The 27,239-nt window shown below is 34.6% G+C and overlaps 1 protein-coding gene across 7 annotated transcripts; it reads right to left on the reverse strand.

Annotated features, from left to right (window-relative positions):
- Window positions 1–3,005: 3,005 nt before the first annotated feature.
- On the reverse strand, window positions 3,006–27,134 carry LOC101893673 (DEP domain-containing protein DDB_G0279099). 7 transcript variants are annotated; one of them, XM_059122078.1, is made up of 5 exons: window positions 25,607–27,134; window positions 23,615–23,878; window positions 21,091–23,398; window positions 17,714–18,576; window positions 3,006–11,867 (listed from the first exon to the last, which is right to left on the reverse strand). In XM_059122078.1, the coding sequence occupies exons 3-5, from the start codon at window positions 23,136–23,138 to the stop codon at window positions 11,074–11,076; spliced, it is 3,705 nt and encodes a 1,234-aa protein (XP_058978061.1). In that variant the 5' UTR covers window positions 23,139–23,398; window positions 23,615–23,878; window positions 25,607–27,134; the 3' UTR covers window positions 3,006–11,073. The 7 variants fall into 7 exon arrangements, with proteins under 7 accessions (XP_058978061.1, XP_058978059.1, XP_058978062.1 ...); XM_059122076.1 differs by having other exon boundaries at window positions 23,609–23,878; XM_059122079.1 differs by lacking the exon at window positions 23,615–23,878 and having other exon boundaries at window positions 26,919–27,134.
- Between the last annotated feature and the right edge of the window lie 105 nt (window positions 27,135–27,239).

The raw sequence follows: 27,239 nt of genomic DNA on the forward strand, positions 1-27,239 counted from the left end.
ATGTCTAATTTAAACCGATAACGAAGGAGACCCATAAACAGCAATGCATTTTTTTTCATAAGAATAAGAAACGGTCTGACTGAGCCACACTTGAATTAGGCTTTACTTTCCATTATACTTTTGTTGGCATTGACTTGAACAAGTAATGAGAAGTTTCGCGTTTATGACTCCCATATCCAAAATAAATTGAAGCGAAGAGTCTCTTGCAAATAGGAACACTCCCTAAGCTATAACAAAATCAAGATTTCTGATTTTTAGAGCTAATAGAAGAATGAGATTTTATTTCAAATTCAATTTAAAAAAATAACCAAATTTTTACTTTGTAGGAAAACCTGTTGTATGGACCCCTACTATAGAAATATTAGCCAAAAATTGAAAAAAAATAAATAAATTGAAGCGAAGAGTCTCTTGCAAATAGGAACACTCCCTAGCTATAACAAAATCAATATTTCTGATTTTTAGAGCTAATAGAAGTATGAGATTTTATTTCCAATTCAATTTAAAAAAAGTAACCAAACTTTTACTTTGTAGGAAAATCTGTTTATTGACCACTACTGTAGAAATATTAGCCAAAAATTGAAAAAAATGATTCTCTTAAAATTTTCGTTATTTCATGATTTTGATAAAGTGACCTACCAAGTCATAGAATAAAAACATATTTTTTTTTCAGATAATATGAGTCGATCGATCACTTCCACTTTTGGAATTTGAAAAAAAAAAACCGCCAAAACTTTAACATTTTTTAGTTCCTTTTTAGTCCATCAATTAATCCCTTTTTAAAGTTTGTCCCAAAGAAAAGGAAGTTTTTTTTTTTGAGGGCGAAGAAAAAGTGTCCTAATTTAACTTCCTTCTTTCCCTTAAAACTCCTTTTTTTTTTTGGCAAACTTTAACTTATATAAGATCTAAAGATCTTTTTCAATAGCATACTTTTAGGAGCTTAAATAAATGTGTATGGATACCTTTGGAGTTTCCATAGAAAGAAAAACGTCTGATGGCGTTTGATTGAAGAAGTAAAGAAGTGTTTGTTTTTCTTGAAGATGTCATTCCGATGTGTTCCATATAGAAATTTTCAATTTATTGGCCGCGTTTGAAATGCCATGTGAAATGGTAGATTTTGCTCAATGTTATCAACTTTTAATTCTTAAATCCAAAATCGTTCTATACTGTAGATCTACTATTGATGTGGTCGTTTGGCAAGACAAGCAAATTAGACGGTGTAGAGTCGAAAACTCTGATTTAAAATTCGATTATAATGGTCAATACTCCGTTTTTTTTTCAGCAATTTGAAAATTTTTATGGAATGTCACATTTTAAAAAGCCAACAAATTTGGTCATCATGTATGAGCATAGCTTAGTCCTGAAAACAGACATTTGCTGAAAGGTTAAAAAGTTTCTGTTGATGTTTCGAACAAATATATACCTTAATACTTGACCACTTATTAATGTATACCTTTTTGGGAGAAGGTTGGACTTACATATCCCAACTTGTCAGTAGATCTAATGTCAGCCTATTTTTTTCCAGATTTTTAAAAGGAACAGGGTAATAATGTTGATTTTTATGAAAGTAAATGATTATTAAAAACTTTGACTCTTCACCGGGATGGTATTAGAAGAAGTAAAATTTAATGTTGAAGGCTGCGAAGTTTGAAGAAAATCGAAAATTAAATGATTATTAAAAACTTTAACTTTTCGCCGGAAAGGAATTAGAAAGAAAATAAAGCAGAAGAGAATCGAAAATTAAAATGTTGACCTTTTGGGGGTAGAAAGTGGAGACAATGGGCCAATCAATATATCCATGTTCGCTCCTGACATTAGACTGACCAAGTTTGGACCATTGTATGTCATTGAGAATTTGATTTATATGATTTATATGACATTATGATTTTCCGTCTTCTAGTATTCACTCTGATGTGGCAGTTATAGCAGAATACAGAGTGATTACCATACTCGGAAATCAACCGACTTCCATTGCAGCTAAAGAACGAAAGCTGTCACGAAAAACCAGAGCAGTTTTGACACACCTGAGATCAGGATATTGAAACCGCCTCAATTCATATTTTGCCCGAATTGACATCCCACATGGCACGCTGCAGTAGGTTTAGCTACTCACTTAGCTCCTGTATCGCTATCTACCCAACCAATACAGGTCGCCTCCTTTTTTAACTTGGAGTTAGAAGCCAAATTAGAGAAAATATAACAACAAGAAAGAAGAGAATATGGGACATTGATCACCAACTGAAAATTGTTGGCGTTTTGTGGGGAGTGTGTACAAAAAGTAGTGGAGTAATATTATCCAATTTGACACCAAATCTTAATTTTATCCTCATATTCCGATGTGCCAAGCTTGGAGCGCATCGGCTGCCCCTTTCACTCAACGTAAGTTCTTATTTTATTGCAGCATTTGAACTTTTGTAGGATAGAAACCAGAACGAGTGAGCCGTTATATTCGATTTCCATACTTGCTCCAACATAGGCCCAAAACTATATGAGGTTGTGCTAAGTTTTGAAGGAAATCGAACACTCATTTTACATATTGCCCATCTCCGAATCGAATACTCACTTCGAGAATTATGGCCTACCAGGCAGACATAGACATGGCTAGATCGATTCAAATTATCTTGAAACTGGTTTCGTGCAAATTGGTTAAAACCATTATTTCAACGATGCAGCCATAAGCCTAAGCGAGGCAATATTGAGTGATATAACTTATCTCCGAATCGGATGATTCCTTCGAGAGTTATTTGGTGCACTAACCTGATAGAGAGACATGCCTAGCTTCACTAAGACAGGGCTCGTCCATTGTTTTGAAGGGGCACAATAAGGCCGCCGTCTGTCGCCATAAGATTATGGATATAAAAAATCAGTTTTCTGTCTGAAAGGTAGGATAGTTGGCATATTGTATAATCCTGTATATGTATATAATTTTTCCTTCACAGGATTGCTTACGCGTCTTGGTTTCTATGAGCTTTTACGCTCCATCTTCTGAAGTTTCGCATATTTTTCTCTATTTGTCTTCAAGCAACAGGTTCAATGACCTATTGAATTTATCGTACTTTAAAACGTCGTCCTTTAGAAGGCAGATATTTGGAAAAGACATTTTATCTACAAAAGGCCTTGCGTTCGATGTGTATCCTTAGAAGGCACATAGAAGCACCTCTAATAAAAAAAGAACCATAAAAGGTGTTTTATCAATTGGATCATCATGACGTTCTTATCTGCAGAGGTCTATGAAAGGCCTATTAATTGGTGATCTTGTGTTGTAAAATAGAATAAAATTCCCTTGGAAAGTGTTCCTCGAAATTTCTTGTGTAGACATTTTGGGCTGTAGTGACATTGAATTAGAATTTCTTAAAAAAAAAACAAATGTTGCAATCTACGTTAGAATGTTTTTCTCACATTTTTTTTCAAAAAGTGACTACAATAAGGAACTTGTTTTTTAAAATTTGATAATGGATTTCGAAAATGAGGTGTTAATAATGAATTTATAAAAACATGTGAAAAATAAAAATTAAAATACTTCAAATATATCTCCAAATTTGATAGTGAAAAGAATAATATGAAACCATCTAAGCACACGCTGTTCAAATGTTGAAATAAGTCAGGACAGGACAAACACAAAAACAAGCGAAATATGAAAAAGCTATACAACAAAACAAAAATTAAAATAAAATTACAAAACTTTACATGAAATACTATTATGCTGAGCTAAAAATCTAAATATTTCTTTTGTTTTTTGTGTTATGTTAATGTTGTAATGCTTAATGGCTAAGTTTTTTTTTTTTTTTTGACTACTAATAATTATGGGGTAAATATATATTTGTTTATAGAATTTCATTTTCAATTTATAATGTTGTGTATTCCATTTTGTTTTTTACTAAATATTTCAATGTATATGTATGTATGACTGTAATAATTTTGCATATTTTATTCTTATGTTTTTTCGACAAATTTTGTTAAATTTCACTAAATTGTTGTTCTATATATTTAGTATATATATTTGTTTTTGTTTTGTTTTTATATGAATTGTTTAAAAAAAATCAACAACATTATTGATTAATTATTGTTGGTTTCGGTTTACATTTGGTTTAAACTACTAATCAAATTGTACTACTGTTTGTTTTTTGTTTTCCTTTTTTTACTTTTTCAAATGAAACAAATTAAAACAAGGAATAAAATTAATTAAATATACTATATAAGTATTCTTTAATTTTAAAAGTGCTTTGCCTAATTTTTGTTGCTTCATTGTGGGTTTTTAATGTTAAGAGGAATGACAGAGGCAAAGTTATTTGTTAATGTTACGCGTTTAGTTTTTTTTTTTTTTTTTTTTTTTTTGTTATTTTATAATACATAATAATTGTTTTAATGATTAAAATGATTACTACTACCATGCTAAATATTTAATGTAAACATTTAATAATAAATCTATATAGCAATTGTGGTTATTATTTAACATGAGATTTTTTTTTAATTTTACGAATTTAAATGCAATGATTATTAGTTTTATTTGCAATCGGAGGGGTCGCCTTGTGGATAATGGGGAGATAATTAAAGTAAAGTTAAAATTTAAAGAATTTCAAATGCTTACTTTAAATATGTACTGAAATTATAAAAAATAAGTAAAATCAAATTGATGGAACGGAACTTGTCAACACTTACACCACTACAATGCAAGATGGATTTAATTTCTAGAGAACTTCTTAATTTGTCCTGTTGATTTCCATATCTCAAGGAACATTTGAAATTGGGCAAGAGTGCACTTTACATGGGGTTCAAGGCATTTATCCTTGGGTCAAACAAAACAAGTTGGCTACATAAACGATGTTTTTTTTTTTGAACTTTTTACTTAAAATGGACTCAGATAGGGATTTGGGAGCCAATAATGCCTTACACAAATTTTGGAAGCCATGATCTTTTGATCAACATCAAATATCAAATTTTTGGGCATCTAAGGTGTTGTTGAAAATATTGACTTTAAGCATCAAGCATTAAAAGAGCGTATTTAAAATTATGTTTTTCTTTCCAATCGACATATGGAAAGCAGGAAAATTTTCTTCCATTTACAGAAGAGCTGTAGAAATTCTTTCATCGGTACAAAACCAGCTAAAGGCCGTTTTTTTATCAACAAAAGCTCTGAAAAGCCTTATATCATTTGGTGGTCTGCATACGAAAATTTTTGTCATAGGCTGTAGTATCCATTACGAAAAACTTCAAATATCAAATTTGAAACAATTCTGGTTAAAAATGTCCGTAAAATCATTAAAATACCGAATATCGGAAGGTACCGTTATTTGGGGGCTTTACGAAGAGGTAGACCTGCACAGACAATTTTCTGCCGTAGGCTGTAGTATCCATTACGAACTTTAAATACCAAATTTGAAAAAATTCCGGTGAATAAATTCGCTAAAATCATCAAAATACCGAATATCGGGAGGTACCGTTATATGGCGGCAATACGAAGACTTGGTTCTGTATACAAACATTTTTGTTATAGGCTGTTGCACCCATTACGAACTTCAAATACGAAATTTATAAAAAATTCCGGTAAATAATATCGCTAAAATCATGAAAATACCGAATATCGGAAGGTAGCGTTATATGGGGGCTATACGAAAACGTGGACCGACATGGCCCATTTACGAACTTAACCTACCTACTGGTAAACTATGCATGTATACAAAATTTTAGCCTTCTATCTCAATTCGTTCGAAATATAGCGTGATTACAACAGACGGATAGACGGACATCGCCAGATCGTCTTAGAATTTTACGCTTATCCTGAATATATATAGGGACTTTTGTAGGGTCTATTATGAATATTTCGAGGAATTACAAACGGAATGACAAAGTTTATATACCCTCCATAGAATGGTGGTAAAAAAGCTATAGAAGACCTATATCAATATATGATCTATAGGAGGTGTTCATCGCTGGACGAGCTAAAAATGGTATCACAAATGGTCTTCTTTTTGTCAAAGATGACCGTGACCGAAATATATCCCTCTCCTTAAATATCTGAATTTGCAGCGGTGTAAAGTAACAAAAAAACGAATCCATCAAAAATTCTACAAATGAAATCCTTATTTTTTCAATGAGAATTTAAAAATTAAAATTAAAGTTTTTTATGGGGAAATGATTTGAAATTATTGCACTTGCCTATGAAATGTGTATGCACAGTTTTTACGCTTTTTCAAGTTTTCATATACAAAATGGTAAAAAAAAAATAAAAATTAAAATCGTTGGGTTATTTTAAATCACATTTCACTCGGTTTTGTTTTACATTAATATCTCCTCTACAATTTGTAGTTAAGGAAAACTTTCTGTCCACTCCCTGTTGGAAAGATCTCTACTCGACGTTATGGTTAATGGGGGGGAAGGGAAAGATATTGCACTGGGATATTTGAAAATTGTTCATCATTTACTTGCTATACAAAAAATGTTAATTTACTTTTCATATTTAAAATTAAAAAGAAATTTATATTTTTTCTTCTTCTCGTTTCAGTTTTGAAATTCAATTGCCTAAAATAGCAAATTTCAATGAGATTTAATTGTTTTTAATATAGTTTACACATTACAGAGAAAAAAGATTGTTACATTTTATTAAAATTCTAATTTATTTTGTTTTAATATATTATTAATATTTATATACTACATATACACACACATAGAGCAATAGTTCTACTCTACTAAGGACATTATCATTCTCATCAATGGATTTGATGATGATGATGATAATGATAATATTTAGGTATATCCATCCATGCAATGACAATCCAACTCACAAGATTCTCATGACATAGATCGCGTGGTTATTTTCAAAACGACATGCATTCATCGGGCAACAATATACATATAAATATTTGTAGTTTTATTCCAAAAATTTCTATTTCATTTTTTCTTAATTTTGTTTTTTTTTTTAAGGACACCAAAAAAAGATTTATAACTATGACATTTACATACATACACACAGATAGTTTAACACGCACATACACACATACATTTGTTAATATTTACACGAGAAAAAAATGTGTTTTTGTTTAGGAATCCAGAAAGAAAATATAAGAATAATAATCTGGGATAAACCAAGAATGGAAAAATAGTAAAAGACATCGCATTGAACTCTCTTTAGGTTGGAATATAGTAAACAATTCTGATATTCTGCAATAAAAATTGTCTTCAAACTTCGAAAACAAATATCAAGGAAATCATACTGGAAACATTTTTAGAGCTAGTTATTTTAAACTTAACAAGCCCTCCCTTTCGTGTTGACCTTTGCATCCGTGCAGGGGACAAATTCTTGCATTTGATTTAGAAAAAATTGCAATCGAAATGAAATGTGGATTGATTTTATTGAAAGTTTCGGCTGAAACTGCTAAATATCGAATGTAAAGGTGTAAGTACATAAAAAGCTTGAAGTCTTTGCATGCCATATTTTGTGACATATCATAAAGGGATGCGCCAGAGCCACATTCGAATTCTGTCATTGCTTCCCTTTATAATTTGACATTAATATGACATGATGCCAAGCTGCTTATGTACCCTCACCTTAAGAGTTGAACACTAGGGCTTGGTTTCCTGTTCTATGAAAAAATGAAATGAAAAATATTTTCCTCATAAAATTTTTCATTTGAAATTTCTTTTTAAAAGTTTTCATTTGACATTTTCATAGAACGAATTTGTGGCTCAGCTGAATCTACGAAAAATAAAATTTTTATCAATCTAAAATGAACATTTCGATCGAATTTTTTTTTCGATATCGAATGCAGGGTTTGGCTTCAAGATGACACTGTAATTTTATTGAGTACTGCGAACAGCCTTGTCCTCCCACTTTTCCGGGCAGGATATGCCAAACGGTATGGTAAGAATTTAATGTATAAGACTGTACAATCTTAAGACTATTGGTCTTGTTGGTCCCCATAGACTTAAGATATTGGTGCATAAGTAGCTTGGCATCATGACATGGCATTTTTAGTAGCATATTTTAAAAGAATACCATCCTACGATGCTAAGATACTTAAGTATCGTTACATATAGAAACATGGATGCCTGCAGGATATATTCTAAAAGCTTCAGTAGTGAGATTAAAAAGACCAAAAATAAATCGTGAGCCTGCTGTGGAAAGTCAATTGGGAGCGAGATACGAAAAGTGGTATAAATACTTAGAAAGACATGAACAGTCGAAGTCAAATGAGGCCATTAAAGTGTGATAACCTTGACCTCAAAAAAAAAAAAAACGTTTGCTGCTTCAACTCCACACTTCCAAGCCAGCAACTCCACACTTCCATTGGAGCAAAGACATGTTATTTCGAAAATATACTCTCCCCAAAAAAAAAAAAAAAAATAATATTAAAGCCAAATCGGAAGGCTTCGAAATGACAAAAAAAAATTTAGTGTTATACTGCCCACAATATGCTCATGGTCTTCTACCTACTTCTACTGTTTCAAAATACCAAATTCGTTAACTCATTCAGCTCAAGAGTATGGCTATGAAACTTAATAACCATTACGTCTGGAAAATGTGTCTAGGACCTAAAAACTTATAAAATCAGCCGGTATGGTTGCATGGAAGTTATGTTAAAATATGAAACAATATTGAACAATATTGAACATTGAATTCTGATTTAAAGATAATTCAAAGTACCTAATTTAAAATCGAACCTTGAATTTATGATATTAGCTTCTTGTACTATAAAAATATGAAATGGAAAATATTTGCTTCTCACTTGACATTTCTTTGCTTAAAAAAAAAAATCATTTCACATTTTATAGAGCAAGGCCTGGATTCTTGTTCTATGAAAATATGAAATAAAAAAAAATTAAACATTTCATATTACATTTTCATTGAAAGATAATTGGTGTCCAGGCCTATATTTAAAATTTCTTCAGGGAGGATTTATATACTCTGAGAAATTACAATTGCTTTCATTGATTTTCTTTTTTTAGTAGCAATAATGTTTCATTCATAGTTTCTATCCAATATTTTGACATTTCGGGATCTCAACATAGAGAAATTTTTACACCAAAGAATTCTCAGTAGAGGTGATGCATTTAAATTGGCCAATTTTAATTGTTTGTGTAAGCACAAATATGTGATCCCGGCACATGGAGGCAGGTTGTATAAATCGAAAAAATGTAGGCAGGTCAAAAATACATGCATATATCGAGGGGGTACTAACTGAGATACAAAATAAAAAATTCTTATAATGAAAGGTATAACATGTCAAGTTTTTATGGTAATTTATGTGAAACCTCAACGTAAAGGGTTTCAGGGCAATTTCTGTGCCGGGCTTCCTAAGCTTGGCTCAATTATTCAATAAAATTCTGAAGGGGGAAAGCGTTCCAGTATCGATTTTATCTATTTGATTGAATTTATTATTTTTGACTGAACAGAGTGGGCTAAAATGAAAGAAAAAATGTAAAAGGAACTTTTATCGAAATCTACTATTATAAATCCAAAATAACAAGTCTGAAAAACACTAAACCTTTTTAAGTTCACGTATAATCAAGTTTGGCCAGGAATGTAGCAGTTACAACTCCATGTTCACAAAAACTGTTGCATGCTTTTAGGCGCCATAGATAAATACTAGAGCAATTCATAAAAATATTTCAGTTTCAGGAAGTTCAAAGGAAAAATCTTGAAAGAAACCTAGTATATTCCAACAGAGAGAGCTTTTGGAAGGGATTTTCGAACATCTCACGAAAATAAAAGAAAAAAGGGGAAACTTATAAAATGAGAGTTGTTGAGGGGATAGAAAAAAGAGATTTTTGTTGTTCTTGAGAATTCAAAAGAGTTTTTTGTTGTAGAAAAAAGAGATTGTTGTTGTTGTTATTGAAAATTAAATTTAGTTTGCACATTTAAAAAGCTTATAACTAAAGAAATTATTTCTGAATTGTTTTCTTCTTTTTTTGTTTTTTGTTTTTAGTTCTGTTAACATCAAATAACACAAATACATTTTCTTGCCGTAATATTATGTATACACAGATAATACAAATAGTTACACAAACATACACACAAAAACTAAACGTAAGAATGAAAATTATAAAAAAAAATGAAAAACTAACAAACTAGCTTAAATACTACTTTTTTGAAATGATTATCCAAGACGTTAAAAAATGAATTGGAAAAAATTGATTAATTGCAAATATTTATAATTAAAAATAAACTAATGTACAATTCACTCCCTCTGTATCTTCTTCTCGTTTACTTTCTTACTGCTGCCAGTAGAAGAAAGTCTCTCAAGCGTATTTGTAAAATTGTTAAATTTAATTTTGTTTGTTTTTTGGAGTGGCGTTTTCTTTTTTTCTTTGTTTGCTTTAATGCGAGGAGTAAAATTAATAAATGTAAGAAAATAATAATTAAATAAAAACAAACAAAAAAATAAAATTCGGGCATGGGGAGGGGTTTCTAAACAAATTTCCTATGTCTAAAAATTTTGTTTTTTTTTTCAATTTTTTTTTTTGTTTTTGTTACGATGACGTTAAATGTTAGATTAGGGTTTTTTTTTGTTAAAATATATGTATTTGTTTTTATGTTTGTTTTAAATAATGTGCTTATTTTGTTTTTGTTTTCTTTCTTTGTTATCAGTTATCATTATTAAAAAGAATACTTAGTAAATTTGTTGGCATTTTGTTGGGCTTTTCTTAAAACATCCAGCGTGTAAGAGACGACGTTATTCTTTGTTTAGTCTACGTCCTCATTTCGCGCTTAATGTAAAATATTTGTTTTTGTTAAATCTCTTCTTCTTTTGAAAAAAAAAACCGAAAGAAAGTGATTTCTCTTCTAGCGGTTTTTCGCTACACTTCTTTCTTGTTTATCATTATCTTGATCATCACCATATGATTATATATTATTATCATTATCACCTACTACAACTACACTGCACTTGCCTTGTATGTTCTGTTTTCTTCCTGGCTTGATTTTTTTTCGTCTGGGTTTCCTTATAATATCAACAATGCTGGATGAGATATCGTTTGCTACATTCCGCTTGGGGGGTGGAGGAGGGTCAATGATTATCATCCTTATCATCAACCATCACCTATGAATACCGGCGATGGTGTTGGTGGTGTCGGTGTTAATCAATTGTATATAAAATTTGCTGCATCGCACAATGCATTGCTGTCATCATCGAATTTGCCATTTATTGTATAATTTGAACCCGTGCCATAGCTCCATTCCTTCTTGATGTAATCACCGTCATTTGTCGACGACGAGTTGTTGTGCAAAGCACCCAGGGAATTGTGGTCTAATCGAAAATCATCATCATCGGCATATAATTGAGCTGGTATTGTATCGGGTATTGAGTGCTGATCCAATAGATAACCATATGTGGGCAGGGCATGCGACAAATCGACATGATGATCAAGGTCATTGTCAAAATTTGACATGCCAAATTTAGAACCGGGCGGTGAGTGGGGCGAATGATTGGAAGAATCATCATGGAATACGACCTCCTCTTTGATAAGCATCTCATTTGAATTATCACCCGAGACATAGAAATTCGGTTCGGTTTTAATGGCAGTCGTTGCCAGGGACGGGGAAGATTTCTCATCTAACATAACGTCGTCGTCATCATCGAAATGACGTCCATTTGTGGGATGATGTAAATTCGTATCATCATCGTCATCATCCATATCGGCCAGATGACGACGCCGGTGGTGATTTCGGTGGTTATTACGTTGCGATTGGTTTTGCTGTTGTTGGTGCTGGTGATGATGACCGTTGAGATCATGATCACGTGTACTGCGTATTATCGATGAGGAACCCAAGACAGCCGATGCCAGCGAAAGGGGCACACCCGACGATTTGGAGACCACAACAGAAGAGGAACATGACGTTGACGATGATGACGGCGAGGGTGAGGGCGACGAGCCTGTAAGAAAAAAATGTTGAGTGAATTAATTCTTTAAAAAAAAAACTTTCCAGGTGGAAATGATATAGTAAATAAATAAAACAAGTAAAAACTAGGTTAAGTTCGGTCAGGTCGATGCGAAAAGTGCACATCTGGTAAAAACGAGTATCTTTAAAATCACTAGAAATCGTTTGTTGAGAGGGAAATTCGGGAGGACCTATTTTCAATACTTTGTGCGAGGCATTACACAAATCACAGAGGACCCAAAATACCAAATTACAGCTGAATTGGTTGACTTAGGAGGTACCAAAAGTAAAAAAAAAACTGTAAATTCGACCGAGCCGAACTTTGAATAACCTCCACCATTTGGAACGAATTTGCCAATTTTCAAAAAATTAAATCCGATAAAAATTCTGTTAAAATCTTAAAAATACCAATTGTAGCCTTCATGTTAGGGTCCAAACGACGACGTGGACCTGCATAGGCAAATTTGTCATAAGCCATTACAATATTCAAATGCGAAACTTGAAAAAAAAATCGGGGAATAATGTAGCTAAAATCGTCAATATAGGGAGGTACTATTATATGGGGGCTATACCAAAATGTGGACCTGCGCACACAGACAGTATCATTTAAGAACAGGATCTTCAAATACCAAATTTGAAACAATTCCGATGAATAATGTCGCTAAAATCATCAAAATACCGAATATCGGGAGGTATCGTTATATGGGGGCTATACCAAAACGTGGACCTGCTGCATGACCCATTTTCAATACCAAAAGTCCTGCAGACATAATATACATTTGAGTAAAGTTTTATCAATATACTTCATTTCGTTCAGAAGCTAGTGTGATTTCGACATAGAATTTTATGCTGATCAAGAAGTTATATACTTTGTGGGGTCTAAAATGTATATTTCGAGGTGTTACAAACTTAATATACCCTCCATACTATGGTGGAGGGTATAAAAACTGGACCAACTTTACAATTGGAAATATTCCACCATCCTTAGAAATAATTCTGCCTTTTTAAAAATCTTTTAATTTTTATAAAAAAAAAATGTATCAACATTTTATATTAATTTGAAACATTCGACCATTCCTTCTTACTTTACATTTTCCAGAGAATATTTTAAAATACAATAAGCCCGTTTCCCAATGAAGTCGAAATAAAAATGAGAATTCAAATCTCGAAGATTTTCAATGATTGAAGGAAGAAAATTGAAATAGAAACAAATATGTCTGAAAATTGATCTAAACACAATTACTTTACGGTCGATATTAGGATAATATATGTATATACAAATGTATGCCTATCTCAGTTTATTCCCTTAAAGAAAAGTATTTCTACAGAATTTCACACATTTCTTGAGATTTTAGATAGTTTGGTCTTTTGTTTCGTCTCATGAATTTGAAATTAAAATCCGTTTCAAAATAACATCAAAAAGAAGAAGACGTAGCAAACGGACATATTGTTTTGCCCTGCTGATCAACATTTTGTTCTTTTTTGTTTTTTTTTTTTTTTTTTTGGAGATAAACATGATTTGCAATTCCAATGATGTGTCATTGAAATAGAGGAGGCACAATATATACATATTTGTTGTATTCGTAAATACCTAGCTAGGTTCATTGATGTTGCAGCCGCAGCGACAGAGACAAGCGAATACATTAAAACTGAAAATGTCATTATTCATTAATCATTATCATTTGGAGACAACAACATCCGTAACAAATTGTAACATTTAAGGTAAATCCCTATTATCTATCTATGTATGTATAATTTATTGGAAAATACCAATTGCAATGAACTATTAAAAGTCATGAAGGAAAGATTGTTATTAAAACATAGCAAGCCATTTCGTCGAAAACGGATTTTGATAAGAGCGGGCAAAATAATTATTTATAAGTTCCGGGAATGTACAAAAGCGATCATCGATACATGAGAATTCTAGGAGGGGGAAATTGTTATAAGAAAATTTTGTCCCCAAGAACTGTGGAATTGAGACTCCACAAATAGCTGTAAATAAAAAACTCTTTAAAATCGGGGATAACGGTATTTAAGAAAACATTGCGATATTTTTATTTATTTTTTTTTTAAATTCTTGATGTCCTTCCTTTCGACATTAGTACGATAGTTTTCGAATATATAACATAGGCAATTGACCATTGCCACTATTCTTCGGGGACAGACTTAGGTTTATTGGAGAACAAATTTGTCATTCCTCGCAAGACCAGCACAGAACAGAAGATTAAAGGGCTTCATAATATCTCATGGTGAATTATAACAATTTATTTTCTTGTTTATTAAGGATGCCAAGCCTCCTTGAACCGAACTTAACAAAACCATTGTATATTCAGGTATAGAAATTACAGCTTCTGCTAACATAGAGAAATATAAATTGTTACACGCTCAAAATTTCCTTTTTAGGATTATTGCAGATGTTTGTGGAAATTACAATATTTTTCGATGTTGAAAAACTATCACATTCGGTGTTAGCTATCTTGCAGGACATTTTTGGGGCTTGCTACAGGTTTTGCTTCGTATCTAGTCTGTGCAAAGCGGTAACAGAGACCTATATTCCCAACCATGGGAAACCTAGTTACACATTGACTAAAGCTACATACCGAATACCATAGACTTAAGAAAAATTACTAAACCTGAAAATTCGTCCAAATTTAAATTGTAATACATCGCATCACGCATATGTCAGAGGTTGGGGTCAGTGGAGCCCAGCTTACACAAAGTTGTGGAATACATTGAGAAGACCCCAACTTTACATTGGCACAGATTTTCTCGATAGAGGGAATCTTAAACAATGTAAAACTTGAGTCGATCCATGTTCTCTAAGCCTCTGGTAGATCTTCTATCCCGATTGAATAGATTGAAAAGATTCTAAAATGCAGAATAATCTATTCAATGTTGGGAGAGAGTTCTATCAGCAAAAGTATTTGCAGGAACATACCGCAGGTAGATGTCATCTTACGCCTGCTTTGGCCTCTGGTGATCAATGAAACGATCTGGTTTTGTCCACAGACCATCCCAAGATACCGTTTTTTCAAGAATAAAGCGGAAATGATAGAGAACTTAGTTCCTTAATGGAAGAGACTATACATGTCCGATGGTCCGATGGTCTTAAACCGATAAAATCAAGTGCTATAAAACCGAGAGTCATTCTTGACTACAAGAAAGTCCTATTTTTATTAGGTCCCAGGCCATAGTAATAAAATGGGAAATGAATTGGTTGATGATCTAGCACGGGTTGGTTCACAGACGATTGGTCTACCGATTATTGAGAATGTTAAACCACCGATAAGTCATTATGTCAGCTGTTTCAAGAATACAATTACCGACGAAGCACACCGGAGATGGAATTTGGAAAACAATTGCAAGATCTTCTTGTCGGCAATCTCGAGAAGAAAAACCAGTAAAGAAAGTCTTAAAGTCGGGCGGTTCCGACTTTATGATACCCTACACCACTTTGCTAATTTAGTAGAGCTCCACATAACAATTAAAAGTTTTTATGGGAGAATTCAATCATACACGCTATGATTATAATTTAAAGTTCAAAGGACTAAATATGCCGAAGCATTTGTATCTTTTAAATTCGGAATTGGTGCACAATTAATTTGAAATCGGATAAAGATATATATGGGTGCTATATCCAAATCTGAACCGATCTCGATAAAATTTGGCAAAGATATTTCTGAGCTGTATTTGATATATTTCCCTGAATATCGTTGTTACGGAGTGCATATTACGGCTGTGGGTAACAAATACAACAAATCGGATGAACAATATATATGGGAGCTATAGCTATATCTGAACCAATCTTCACCAAATTTGACATACTAGCTTCTAGACTCAATTCGGTCGTAAGTGCCAAATTCCATCCCATTTGGACAAATATTAGACGTTTGGTGCACAATAAAAGGTAAATCGGACGAAGTTATATATGGGAGCTATATCCAAATCTGAACCGATCTCGATAAAATTTAGCAAATGTATTTCTGAGCTGTATTTGATATATTTCCCAAAATATTGTTGTTGTAGAGTGCATATTACGGCGGCGGTGGACAAAAATAACAAATCGGATGAACAATATATATGGGAGCTATAGCTTTATCTGAACCGGTTTCGATCAAATTTGGCATACATATTTTCAGGCCTAATTTGGGTGTATATGCAAAATTCCATACAATTCGGGCTGATATTACAGGATTGGTGCACAATAAAAGGCAAATCGGACGAAGATATATATGGGAGCTATATCTAAATTTTGACCGATTATCTCCATTTTCAATAGGGTTCGTCCTTGGGCCAAACAAATGATCTATGCAAAATTTCATCTGGATCGGGCAATAAATGCGACCTGTACTTTGTTTACAAAAATACATGGACGCACGGACGAACGGACATGCATAAATCGACTCAGAATGTGATTCTATGCAGATCATCAAAAGGAACTATGGGTCTATCTCGTTTCCTTTTGCCTGTTACAAACAAATGCACAAAGACATAATATCCTGACCACCTTGTGCTGTAGGATATAACAAGGTATATTCTTTCTCTTTATTCTGATATAAGAGAAATGCTGTAGTCATATTTGCGGACCAGTACAGTATCACATATCTGATTTCAAAATGGGATAGTAGAGAACTCGACTCTGCAGAAGATTGAAACGATAACATTCTTGCTAGATGTAGATCCCATCATTATCTATAGGTTTGCTAAAGCATCTCCTGGCAATTTGTGGAGAAGATTCCAGAACGAACTAACGCTACATGTCGGTGAAAATATTGTGATGTGCGAAGTTGAAAGGGAAATCACCTAATTATTTCGAATTGTTCGTAACTAATTATTCTACATTTTGACTCTATATGCTTGAGGTACCGGAATAGAATATATTTCAGTCATTTTTTCATCTTATCTAAGGCTAATTCAGTTATTTAGATGTGCAACGTTTGAACAAAATCAAAAACCGGCTTTGTTAGTTTTTTTTTTATTGGAAATGATGACCTTTTGTAGGGTAGATACTCGAAGCAGTGTGCCGATTTTGCCAATTTTCGAACTCGATCTAAGTTTGATAGAAATAATCAAATCTCCTGAAACGGATTTCATGCAAAATGATATAGGCGCCCTTTTTCAAATGGCATGTACCCTCTGTGGTCATAAGGTTTCTTCGGACTATTCAATTGAAAACCGAAACAATCTAAAAAAACAAAAATTGAATCTGCGCAATATTGGAAATTCATGCTAGTCAATAATATCTGTGTTTTTATTGATAAGCTACTGGTATGTTTAAATTATCTCCCAATACCTGTGTAGTTGGCCGCATGTGCTTTCTTTGTATTGAAAGTAAATAAATGACATTGAATTCGGGTGTATACGCTTGGGTCATAAATGTCGTCTACAATTCATTTAGCTGTTCTCTGGACCAAAATTTAAACTATATATTCCACTTGCAGATATTGAATCTAAAGTATCAGTAATACAGGTCGTTCCCACGACAGATCCACAATAAAGAGAAGCACGAGGTCGATGACAAAAACGATGACCGTCATTGCAATATAAAAGAAAACAACAAAAGAGCTGCAACGAAAACAATTCAGCTAATTTGTGCCCAAAAAAAAAAGTAAATAAATCCCATGGGGGTAAAACTCTTAGAACTTACTCCCTTAATTGCTTTCCAAGAAATAATTAGACTTGAAACACAAAAATTACCCTCAATAAACCTTCCTAATCCTTCCATTATACTTAAAAACATAAAGAAGAACCTTCAACATTGTCTACAAAAACATAAAGGGCACACACAACAAGATCAATGGTAACAATGATGATAACAATGTTCTCTTTTTTTCAACTTACCCCTTTGCTGTATTGAACTATTAAATACTGAACCAGATAAGGAAGTAACACCGCCCGTTGAATGTATTATGGGTGTCTTACGCATCAACTGCTGTTGCAGTGCACTGCTGCTACTGGCGCCAACACCACCACCACTACTACTACCGCCGCCAATAACTCCGCTACCACCACCAACACCACCGCTACTATTTTGACGTATAACTTGAGCATGAATCCGCTGTGTGGGTTGCGACGTCTGCGACAGCAGTGTATCAACACCCTTATCACTTTGCATATAATTATTGATCACAATTGCCCGGGTGGGTGTACCGCCATTTAATAATATTTGCCTGGTTTGTCGCAATTCTTGAGATGTATTCGAAGACTCCGAAGACTCTTCGCCGGTGGCTGTAATCATGGTATTGTTCAGACTACTGGTGCTAACATATTGATGGCCGTTCAAACTGTTCAAACCATCGCTCAGTCCCGAATTCTCATCCAAATCGTCGTGCATTGATGATGAGTGCTGGCTCAATAGTAGATTACTGCTTGTGCTAGGATGATTATCTATAACCGATGATGATGACGATTGTGGTTCCATCTTGACAATGGTTGATGTGGGGGAATTGTGTGCACTGTCGGCGCTACTGCTCGAACTGGTATTACCACTGGTTGTGGTACTGGTGGCTGTCGATTTAATGGTCGACGTGGCCTGTGACGTCGTCTGAACACGTTGATGGACTTGCATATGGGTCTGTAATGATGATTGGGTGTGCAATTTCTTTTTGCAAATTTTACATTCGAATGGAAAATCACCGGTATGGGTGCGAGCGTGGATTTTCAGATTGTAGCGTTGACCGAAGCCTTTACCGCAAACTTCACATCTGTGAAAGAGGCGTTTTGTAGTTGTTGTGTTGGTTTGGAGAGAGAGAAGAAAAAAAAAAAACAAAAAATGTTTGTTAATGAATTAATTGTATAAATAAAAGTTGAGTGGCTTTTGGCTTAAAATGCAAAAAGGCACCCTTACAATAAATGCGGTTTCGAAATTTTGACCTTGAAACATCAGAAAACATTCGAATTTTAAAATTTAATTTAAAAGCGAATATTTTAATATATTAACATAGAGGATAACTTTATCTTCATTCTCAGATATACAATAAGTCGAAAAAGAAAAGCTGAACTTATCTCTAGAAAGAAGTATGATTAAACTGCCGTGGAGGTATATGATTGTCCTAAAACAAAAATTCCATGATGGGTTATGTCGGACTTATTCTGTACTTTATGCATAGAGGGTTATCCTTTTCTAAATAAGAATTCAATGAGAGATATATTCCTTCTTCTTAATTTTAGAAGTCTAAAATGAATTCCATTTCCTTCAACTTCTTTATATAGGCTCCACGTCCCTGAGTAACTTAATCTTTTTCAGCTCGTCCCTATACAAGAAACCTTGATCTCCGTCTGCTCAGTATATACATATAGTCCCTCTCAGTTTGTCGATAATATATGCCGTGGCTCCACCCTGGCTATTAACTCGACTAAAATGTACTCGCCTTTGATAGCATATCGCCAATGGACATCCTACCTAGCCTTTAAGCTCGTCTATAAAACAATTGTCAATTCAGTTCGTCTACAATTATATGTCTGACCTTTAAGACAAGTAATATTACTGGCCCTTGGGTGGGTCTACATTGGATTTCCAGGCTCATCTAAAATAGGCTCTGTGACTCTTGAACAAGTCTAACATAGAACCAGTGACCCTTCAGTTCGACTTTAATGGTCTCATTGGTCCTTAAACTCATACAATGAATTTCCTGGTCCTGCAGTTTGCCTTCAATAGACTCCTTGAACCGACAACACATCCACAATGTGATTCCTGGCACTTGAGTTTTTCTACAATAAAATCTCGGTGTTTTTGATGGTCTACAGTATATAATGGACTTCTGACCTTTCAACTAGTAATATGGACTCCATGGCTTCTCAGATCGTCTAAAATAGATTCATAGTTAGCTATAACAAGCCCTATGACGTTCTGTCATGCATGGCTGACAGTTTGACTCTATATACTTCCTAACCTTCAGACCGGCCATAAAGATTCCACATTGTTTTGTTGGAACCTCTAGCTCCCAGCTCGTCCACACAAGTTGTATGGAATTCTCATCTCCTATTTTATGATTTCTTCATTTACGCCTATTAAAACTCAGCTCATCTCCACTGAACTCCCTGGACCTTTAATTCATCCACATTGGAATCCGTGGCACTTTAAATCGTCTGCACTGAAACTTCTGGCGGCACTAAAGGTGGGAATACATAAAGCGCTTATCTGGCTGGCATAAGTCATCGGCTGGCTTCTTCGGAAATGAACAAAGGAGCCTAGGGCCAAAATCGAACTATGTCAACCTAAAACTCCTTTGTTCATCTACGAAGAAGCCAGCCGATGACTTAAGCGAGCCAAATGTGCTCTTTATGTATTTCCAATCTAAGTTCTTTTCAAAAACATCGCAGGTGCTTAAGCTTCATTATAATATATAAAGGACTCTATCCACTTCCTTCTTTTAGCTCGGCAAAAAAAAAGAAAGGATGTCAAAACTATTGTTCTCAGCTCGTCTTCAATACGGAACTATGGTCTCCTCATCTTCTAAAAATATGCTCTGGCCTCTAACTCACCTACAATGTTTTCATCTCGGCCTATGGAAATTCTGAGCTCTAAAGCTGCTCCATAAAGATATCTGCCTCTGTCCATTCATTTCAAAACATACTCCCTAGACCTTCAACTCATCCACAATGGAATATATGACACTTCAACTTGTTTGTATGGAATGGATTTCCTAACACTCCCTTCAGTTCTACAATGGAATCCCTAGAATCTACAATAGAATAGATTCCAAAAGGATTTCAATGCGCATTGTTAGAACCTCTACCTCCCAGTTCGTCTTCACCATTTTCAGCCCATTTTGTTCTATGGCCTATCCTCCAAATTTTGAATTAAATTGTCAAAAATTCATATACCAATAAAAAGAAAAAATATTACAAAGATCAGAATATTTCTCCTAAAGTGGATAAAAGGCAGCAATTCCTATATTTTTACTGGCTACCCAGATCTGTCAAACATTTTCAGACCGATAAGAAAATATTTTTTTTATAAAAATTTGGAAATGTTTTCATCTCGTAAAGAGTTTTTAATGGTTTAATCATTAAAAAATTGTTTAACAAAAGCCAAACCTATTCCATATTATCCTTTGTCAATATGGAATCCAAACAAATCCTCAAAAAAAGCCAGAGCATTAGAAGGCTTCTTTTTTCCTGCCACCCTTTTCAAACCACATTTGTTGTTTGCATTTCAATTACCAAAATAAGCCACTAAGACAAAGAAGCACAGAAAAAAAACACCCAATACTTACTTGTGTAGCTTAACACCTGAATGCAGCTTGGAATGACCGCGCAGCGAGGCGAGCGCACTAAATTGTTTACCACATATTTCACATGTCAAATTGACATTTTCATTGTGAATCTTTTTGTGGACTTTGAAATATTCAAAGCTCATAAATTCCTTATGACACACTTCGCATTTGTATTTATGACGTTCCGACTGTTGGCCCGTGTGGACGCGCATGTGCTTTATGAAGTTAGGACGAAAACGTACAACACGACCACATATCTGGCATTCGTATGGCTTACAGCGGAGACAATGTTTTTCATAGTTCTTTAGGGATTTCAGAACCATGTTGCAGATGGCGCATTTCATGTTGTTCGCGTGTCCGGAACGATGGATTTCATAGAGTTCCTTGTTATCGAATTTCTCAACGCATTCCATGCACTGGTATATGGTGCCGGATGGTGTGGACGTTGATGAGGGTGGGGAGGCTGACGATGTGGAAGATGGTGGCGATGTTGATGCTGTATTGCGGCTATAGTTTGTGGCAACAATTTGCTGTTGTTGCTGCTGCTGCTGTTGTTGGGCCTGGGCTGAGGTGGATGCCACCGGATGTTGTTGGGCTGAACTGGAGCCATTATTATTATTATTATGCCCCGATGAAGATCTTGGTGGCGATCTGGTTGGTGTTGATGCTGCTGGTGTTGTTACTATGGTAGCTGTATTATTGTTGCTAGGACTTGTATTTATGGCCATTATTGTGGGTGAATTTCCCGCTAATGCATTCGAAAGAATTTGGCTTGTTGCTGCCGAATTGTTGTTGTTGTTACTGTTGCTAGATGAGATTGCCGTAGTTCTTGGAGATGAGTTCCCTGATAATTCGCCACCTGATATAGATGCCTGGGGCGAGGTGGTCACTAACATCGGTGTACTATTCGAAGAATTGGCCACACTGCAGACCGGTGAAGCTTGCAAAATCAACTGGGTGGTCTGACCACCACTACCAACCTGCTGTTGAACCACATTCAATACGGCCATGGAACCGTTGCGACTCAACATTGCTGGCATTCTTACCAGAGTTGTGCCACCCACATTGGCCATGCCATTACTTATGAATACTGGACGTCTTTGTAAATGAGCTAAAGCTTCGGATACCGGTACGGTAACAGATCGTGTGGTCGTACTAACAATGGAGCCGGCAGGCAACACCAGTTGGGTGGGTTGACCTTCTGCATTTGTGGTGGTAACGGTGGTGGGACCACTGGTATAGGTTAGGCGAGGTGCTGATACTGTCTCCACCATTTCATCCATATGTTCCACTTTAATTTGGCTGCCATCTAACAGAGGTGGCTCTTCATCGGCCTCAGCTGCCTTGGCTTCTTCCTCGATATCTTGTAAATTCTCATCGTTCAATTCTGGATCCTCCTCCTCTTCCTCATCGTGAACTGTAGCCGCCGCTGATGCTGCTAAAGGCAGGGAGTTGTAGTCATGGATATCTGAAGATCTGACAATAATGCCGCGTCCATTTAGAAAATGATGCTGCTGCTGTCTAACCGCTGTGGTTGTTATGTGCTGTTGCTGTTGATGATGTGTGATAGTCTTCACCATGGATTGTTCGGCGGCATCTTGACTGGTTTGACTTAAATCGGAAGCGCTTGTTATGGGTGTTGTAGAGTTCGGTGGGGTCTCAAGTTTTATAACACTAGCAGGTCCAGTGCCAACTACTGATATGGCCCCTTCGGAATTACTTTCTGTGTCCATGAGCTGTTGACCCTTTACAGAGGTCATTAGATCATTGCTGCCTTGATGTTGCTGCTGCTGTTGGTACAATATTCGGTGATGGACCCCTGTGTTGCCCCCACCACCGCCACTGTGGTCATCATCATCGTCGTCATCATGCTCCTCCATGGGGGCATCCTGTAGTATAAATTCGATTTGTTGAGACAAAGCACTGTCATTCATGGCTATCAGACCCTCCAAGTCTTTGGTAGCCATCGAGGAACCATTGCTCATTGAGAACAGCGAGGGAAGACTGCGCGAAGATAGACCTCCTGATGTATTATTAGAGCCATCCATGTTTGGTGGTTCGGTGGATTAACCCTACACTGGACTGACCGACCGACCTGATGTGGTGCTTGTGGTATGTGATTTTTATACGTCGTCGTCGTCTTCGTCAGACTTAATTATTGTTTTCATTTATTCACACATTCATTCATTTATTCCTCGTCGTCGTCGTTGTCGTTTTCCATACATCCACCAATTACCGACAATAAGTTTTTTTTTCAATTATTTGCAATTTCTGTGGATTTGCTTTTGTTGGCGTTTTAATTCATTTTCTAAACGAAGAAAACGGAGGAAAAAGAATTAAATTTTAGCCGAGACTTGTATTTTTTTACTACGCATTTTTCTTCCTTTGCTTCATTTTCATTTTATTTTTTTGTAATAGTTTTTCATGCACAGTTCACCTTTTTCCACACTCACTCACACACGCACACTAAACTCGCACACGGACACAATAATAATAAAAAAAAGAAGAAAATACGCACACACACATTCGTTTGCTCCCTCAAAATTTATACACGGGACACACATTCATGGAAAAACGTCAGTGTTTTTGACAAACACGAATGAATTTTCTTGTGAAAATGGATGGATGGTTGACTGGCTGGTTGGCTGGATTTGCTTGCTGCTCGTCCCTTTTGTGCCTTTTGTTCGTTTCGTTCGTTCATTCGTTCCTTTATTCGCTGCTACGGCTGCTGTTCTACGTGATTTTGATTTCGGTGTTTCCTTTGTTTTCTTGTTTGTTTTGTGCATTCCTTTTATCATTTATAAACAAAAATTGCACAATCTTTACAGAGTTGCAATTCGTAGACATTTGGGGGAAATAATGACAACAAGTCAGAGTTGTATGTTATGGTAGTAATAAAAGGAGTAATTGTATGAAATGCTATTGGTTTTGCAATTTGTCGTTCAATATTTGTAGGATGTAAATTAGAAAACGTTGGAATTGTTCGGACAAGAATGTTTAATAAACAAATTTGTTGCTTATACAGGAAGATAAATGGGGAAAATTAACATTTTTTTGTCATTATCTTCAAAAGAATTTTTTTTATAACATTTTATTTGAATGGCTATAAAGTATCCCCTATAAACACGGGATGAAAAACTTCCAATTGTAGCAATGATTTTATAATGAAGGAAAAACTGAGATAAATTTATGAATGGAATTATATGGTATATTTTTGTAGTGGTATGAAACTTATAATGACCTGATTTTCCGATAGAAAAAATTGACCTATAAGACCAAATTTATTTTTGGATTGAGAAATGGTGCCAGACACCACCAGTACACAGTAGTCGCGCTATCATTGTTAATAGGGAACGGAAGGAACCATCGCATTGCCTATTCCTATACACAAAATGCACAGATTAATCGAAACGGGATTTGGTCATTCTCAGGTCATTAACCTCGATCCAGTCTATATAAAAGTAGGGCTAAACTGTAGTTTTAAAAACTCTCGTATTTTTTGAATTTTTTTCGAGGTAAGTATTTGGATCTTGATATCCCAGAATTTGACACGAAACTCCAAGTAAAGCCCGACAGGTTTACGGAAATACCTATTCAACAGGAGAATACATGAGAAGATGGCCCCCTTATGGAGTCCACAAAATACATAACAACATACCACTATATCCTTTCTAAAATACTACAATATATGTTATTATCTTTCCAGAACCTATAAAGGTTTTGAACCCGGATAAATCGATTCTGCTTAGATCTTAAAATTTTGTTTTTAATTTTTCTGAAAATAGAAAAAAGCAGTACGGCCGACACATGGACTTCCAACTTTGCCGATTCTCCAACAACAGTTCCCAGGACTGTCAGGTCCAATTGACCCGAGTAGCCTGATATTTGAGTCCGTTTTTAAAGGCAAGAATGTCGAGAGTTGTAGATAAATAGTCAACTTTTCAACCTGCTTTTTTATAAACCCCTTTCCAACTCTAATCTTTTCAAAATGTGTTATTTTTATAATGGATCCAAAGGTAAATGCTATAACTTCCGAAATGGTTTGATTAACATCCACATTTTATTACTTGTTCAAATCATTCAAGGGACAATCAATTGAAACGATATTTTTAAGGATGAATTTTTTAACTGATTCGATATCATAATAGCACTTTTGTGTGTTTTCGTGCGAAACAAAAATTGCAAAACTTTTAAATTTATAAAGTAAAGAAAAAAAAACAAAAATTGAGTGACATACAACTTATCGTTCAACAAATGTGATATTATTCCACCTTCACACAATTCAAACATTTCAATTGATTAAAATCATTAATTGCCTACTGATTTTCTCATAATTCCACTCAAAGCCTCAGTAAATCAATATTTAATTGCCTTCAATTAATAAAACGAATCAAAGAAACGCGAAATTATAATTACTTTACAATGGGACACCAATTTAGTAGTCTACTACCATAATTTTACAACTCTGATACGGCAAATAACATTTATTTCTCATTATTATCATTTTATCTTTCACCTGTATTTTCGTGGTTTATTTTTATCCAACATCCCTTATGTTTGGTTTTGGAAAATCTGTTTTTTTCTTCTTTCTCTGCGTTTTATTATTGTTATTTTTTCTCACCTTCTTTGCTTCCTATTCACATATTTTTATTTTTTTTACATTTCTTTCTTCTTTTATTTTATTGTTTGTTTCCCACAATCGGCTATTGCTGTTTGGCTTGTGTTTTGTTTTTTTTCTTTTCGCTCGTCTCTTCAATTTGTGTTTTGATGTGATGTTGTTGTTGGGTTTTCTTATTCTTCTTCTGTCCACACCACCAACTAACCAAACAACTTTTATAGTCTATCTCATTTACACACTCCATGTAGTGCTTGCTCGCTTGCACTTACATGCACTTGCACGCACAAACACACTCGGCCGAACTGCCAAAGAAACACAAACAAGAAAATAACAAATCTGTTTTATTTTCATTGAGTTTTGTTGGAGCTCTTGGCGGGGTGTGCGGGGTGGTGGATGGATATTTTCATTTATTAAAAACGCCGTATTGCTGATGTTGTTGTTTTTCATGTTTCGTCTTTTCGTTCCTGCTACGGCTGTTGTTACCGACGATGTTGGTTGGTGTGTTTGTTTTTTCCATCGCATTTTGGGGTTGAATGCGGCAAACAAAAAAGTTTCCGTTAAAAGAGGATGATTGAAGGGCAAAAAGAGGATGCGGCATAAAATTCAATAAAAGGCACACAGAACAAGAATTAGGGAAACGAACAACGAAGAGTCCCAAACGCAGACCACTGAACAAGATTTCAAGCAAGCAAAGGCAGAAAAAAGCAGAGACCAACAGAATCAAATTGATTCTGGTGGGGAAGTTTTTTTTATTGCTTCTCATTTCCAGTGAAAATTTCTTTTGTTTATTTTATAATTTTCCACTTGAACATTTTTCTTTCATTCATTCATGCAACAACAAAAACACTATTAAGTTAATATTTTTCATACACACACACACAAAACTAAAAACAAGAAAATTGGAATTTTTCTTTAATTTGTTTTTTTTTCTTTTTTGCATTTAGCCATCATTATCATTCATTTATTTATTTGGCTCGATTGACAAAGGAACCAAGGAGAGTAATTTTCATGTTTCATTCACAACACTTGGAATTTTTTACAAAACACAAAAACCGTTCTTCTGTGACGACGACCGTGTAATTTTTTTTTCTTTCATCTTTTTTTTTTCGTTCACATCTCTCATCTTCTTTTTGGTCAATTCATTGGTGCTGTTGGCTGACTGGCTGGCTTCAATCATAATTTGCCAGCCATTATTTATTGATTTCCTTACCGAAGAAAATTGATATTCTTTTTTGTTGTTATGGGAATGAGAGATTTCTATTAAAATTTTTGCACTAAATATTCACAAAACGAACGCTTAACAATGATAATGAAAAGGTCCTTTCAACTACGTTCTGGTTTTTTGCACGTTAAAATTGTAAAATTTTCATTGAAATTAAATCGTATCTTCCTTCCTTTGCGTTATTCTAGCGATTGGATTAGGTCGATATTAATTTGGCTTCAATGGCAGCGATATGTAAGCTGTTATCGCTTTGCTTAGCCGATAACATGTGCTTGCCATTAGTTATCGAGAGGTGTTGTTGATATTGAT

The sequence above is a fragment of the Musca domestica genome, unplaced genomic scaffold, assembly GCF_030504385.1.
Source record: "Musca domestica strain aabys unplaced genomic scaffold, Musca_domestica.polishedcontigs.V.1.1 2, whole genome shotgun sequence".
Classification (NCBI taxonomy): Eukaryota; Metazoa; Arthropoda; class Insecta; order Diptera; family Muscidae; genus Musca; species Musca domestica.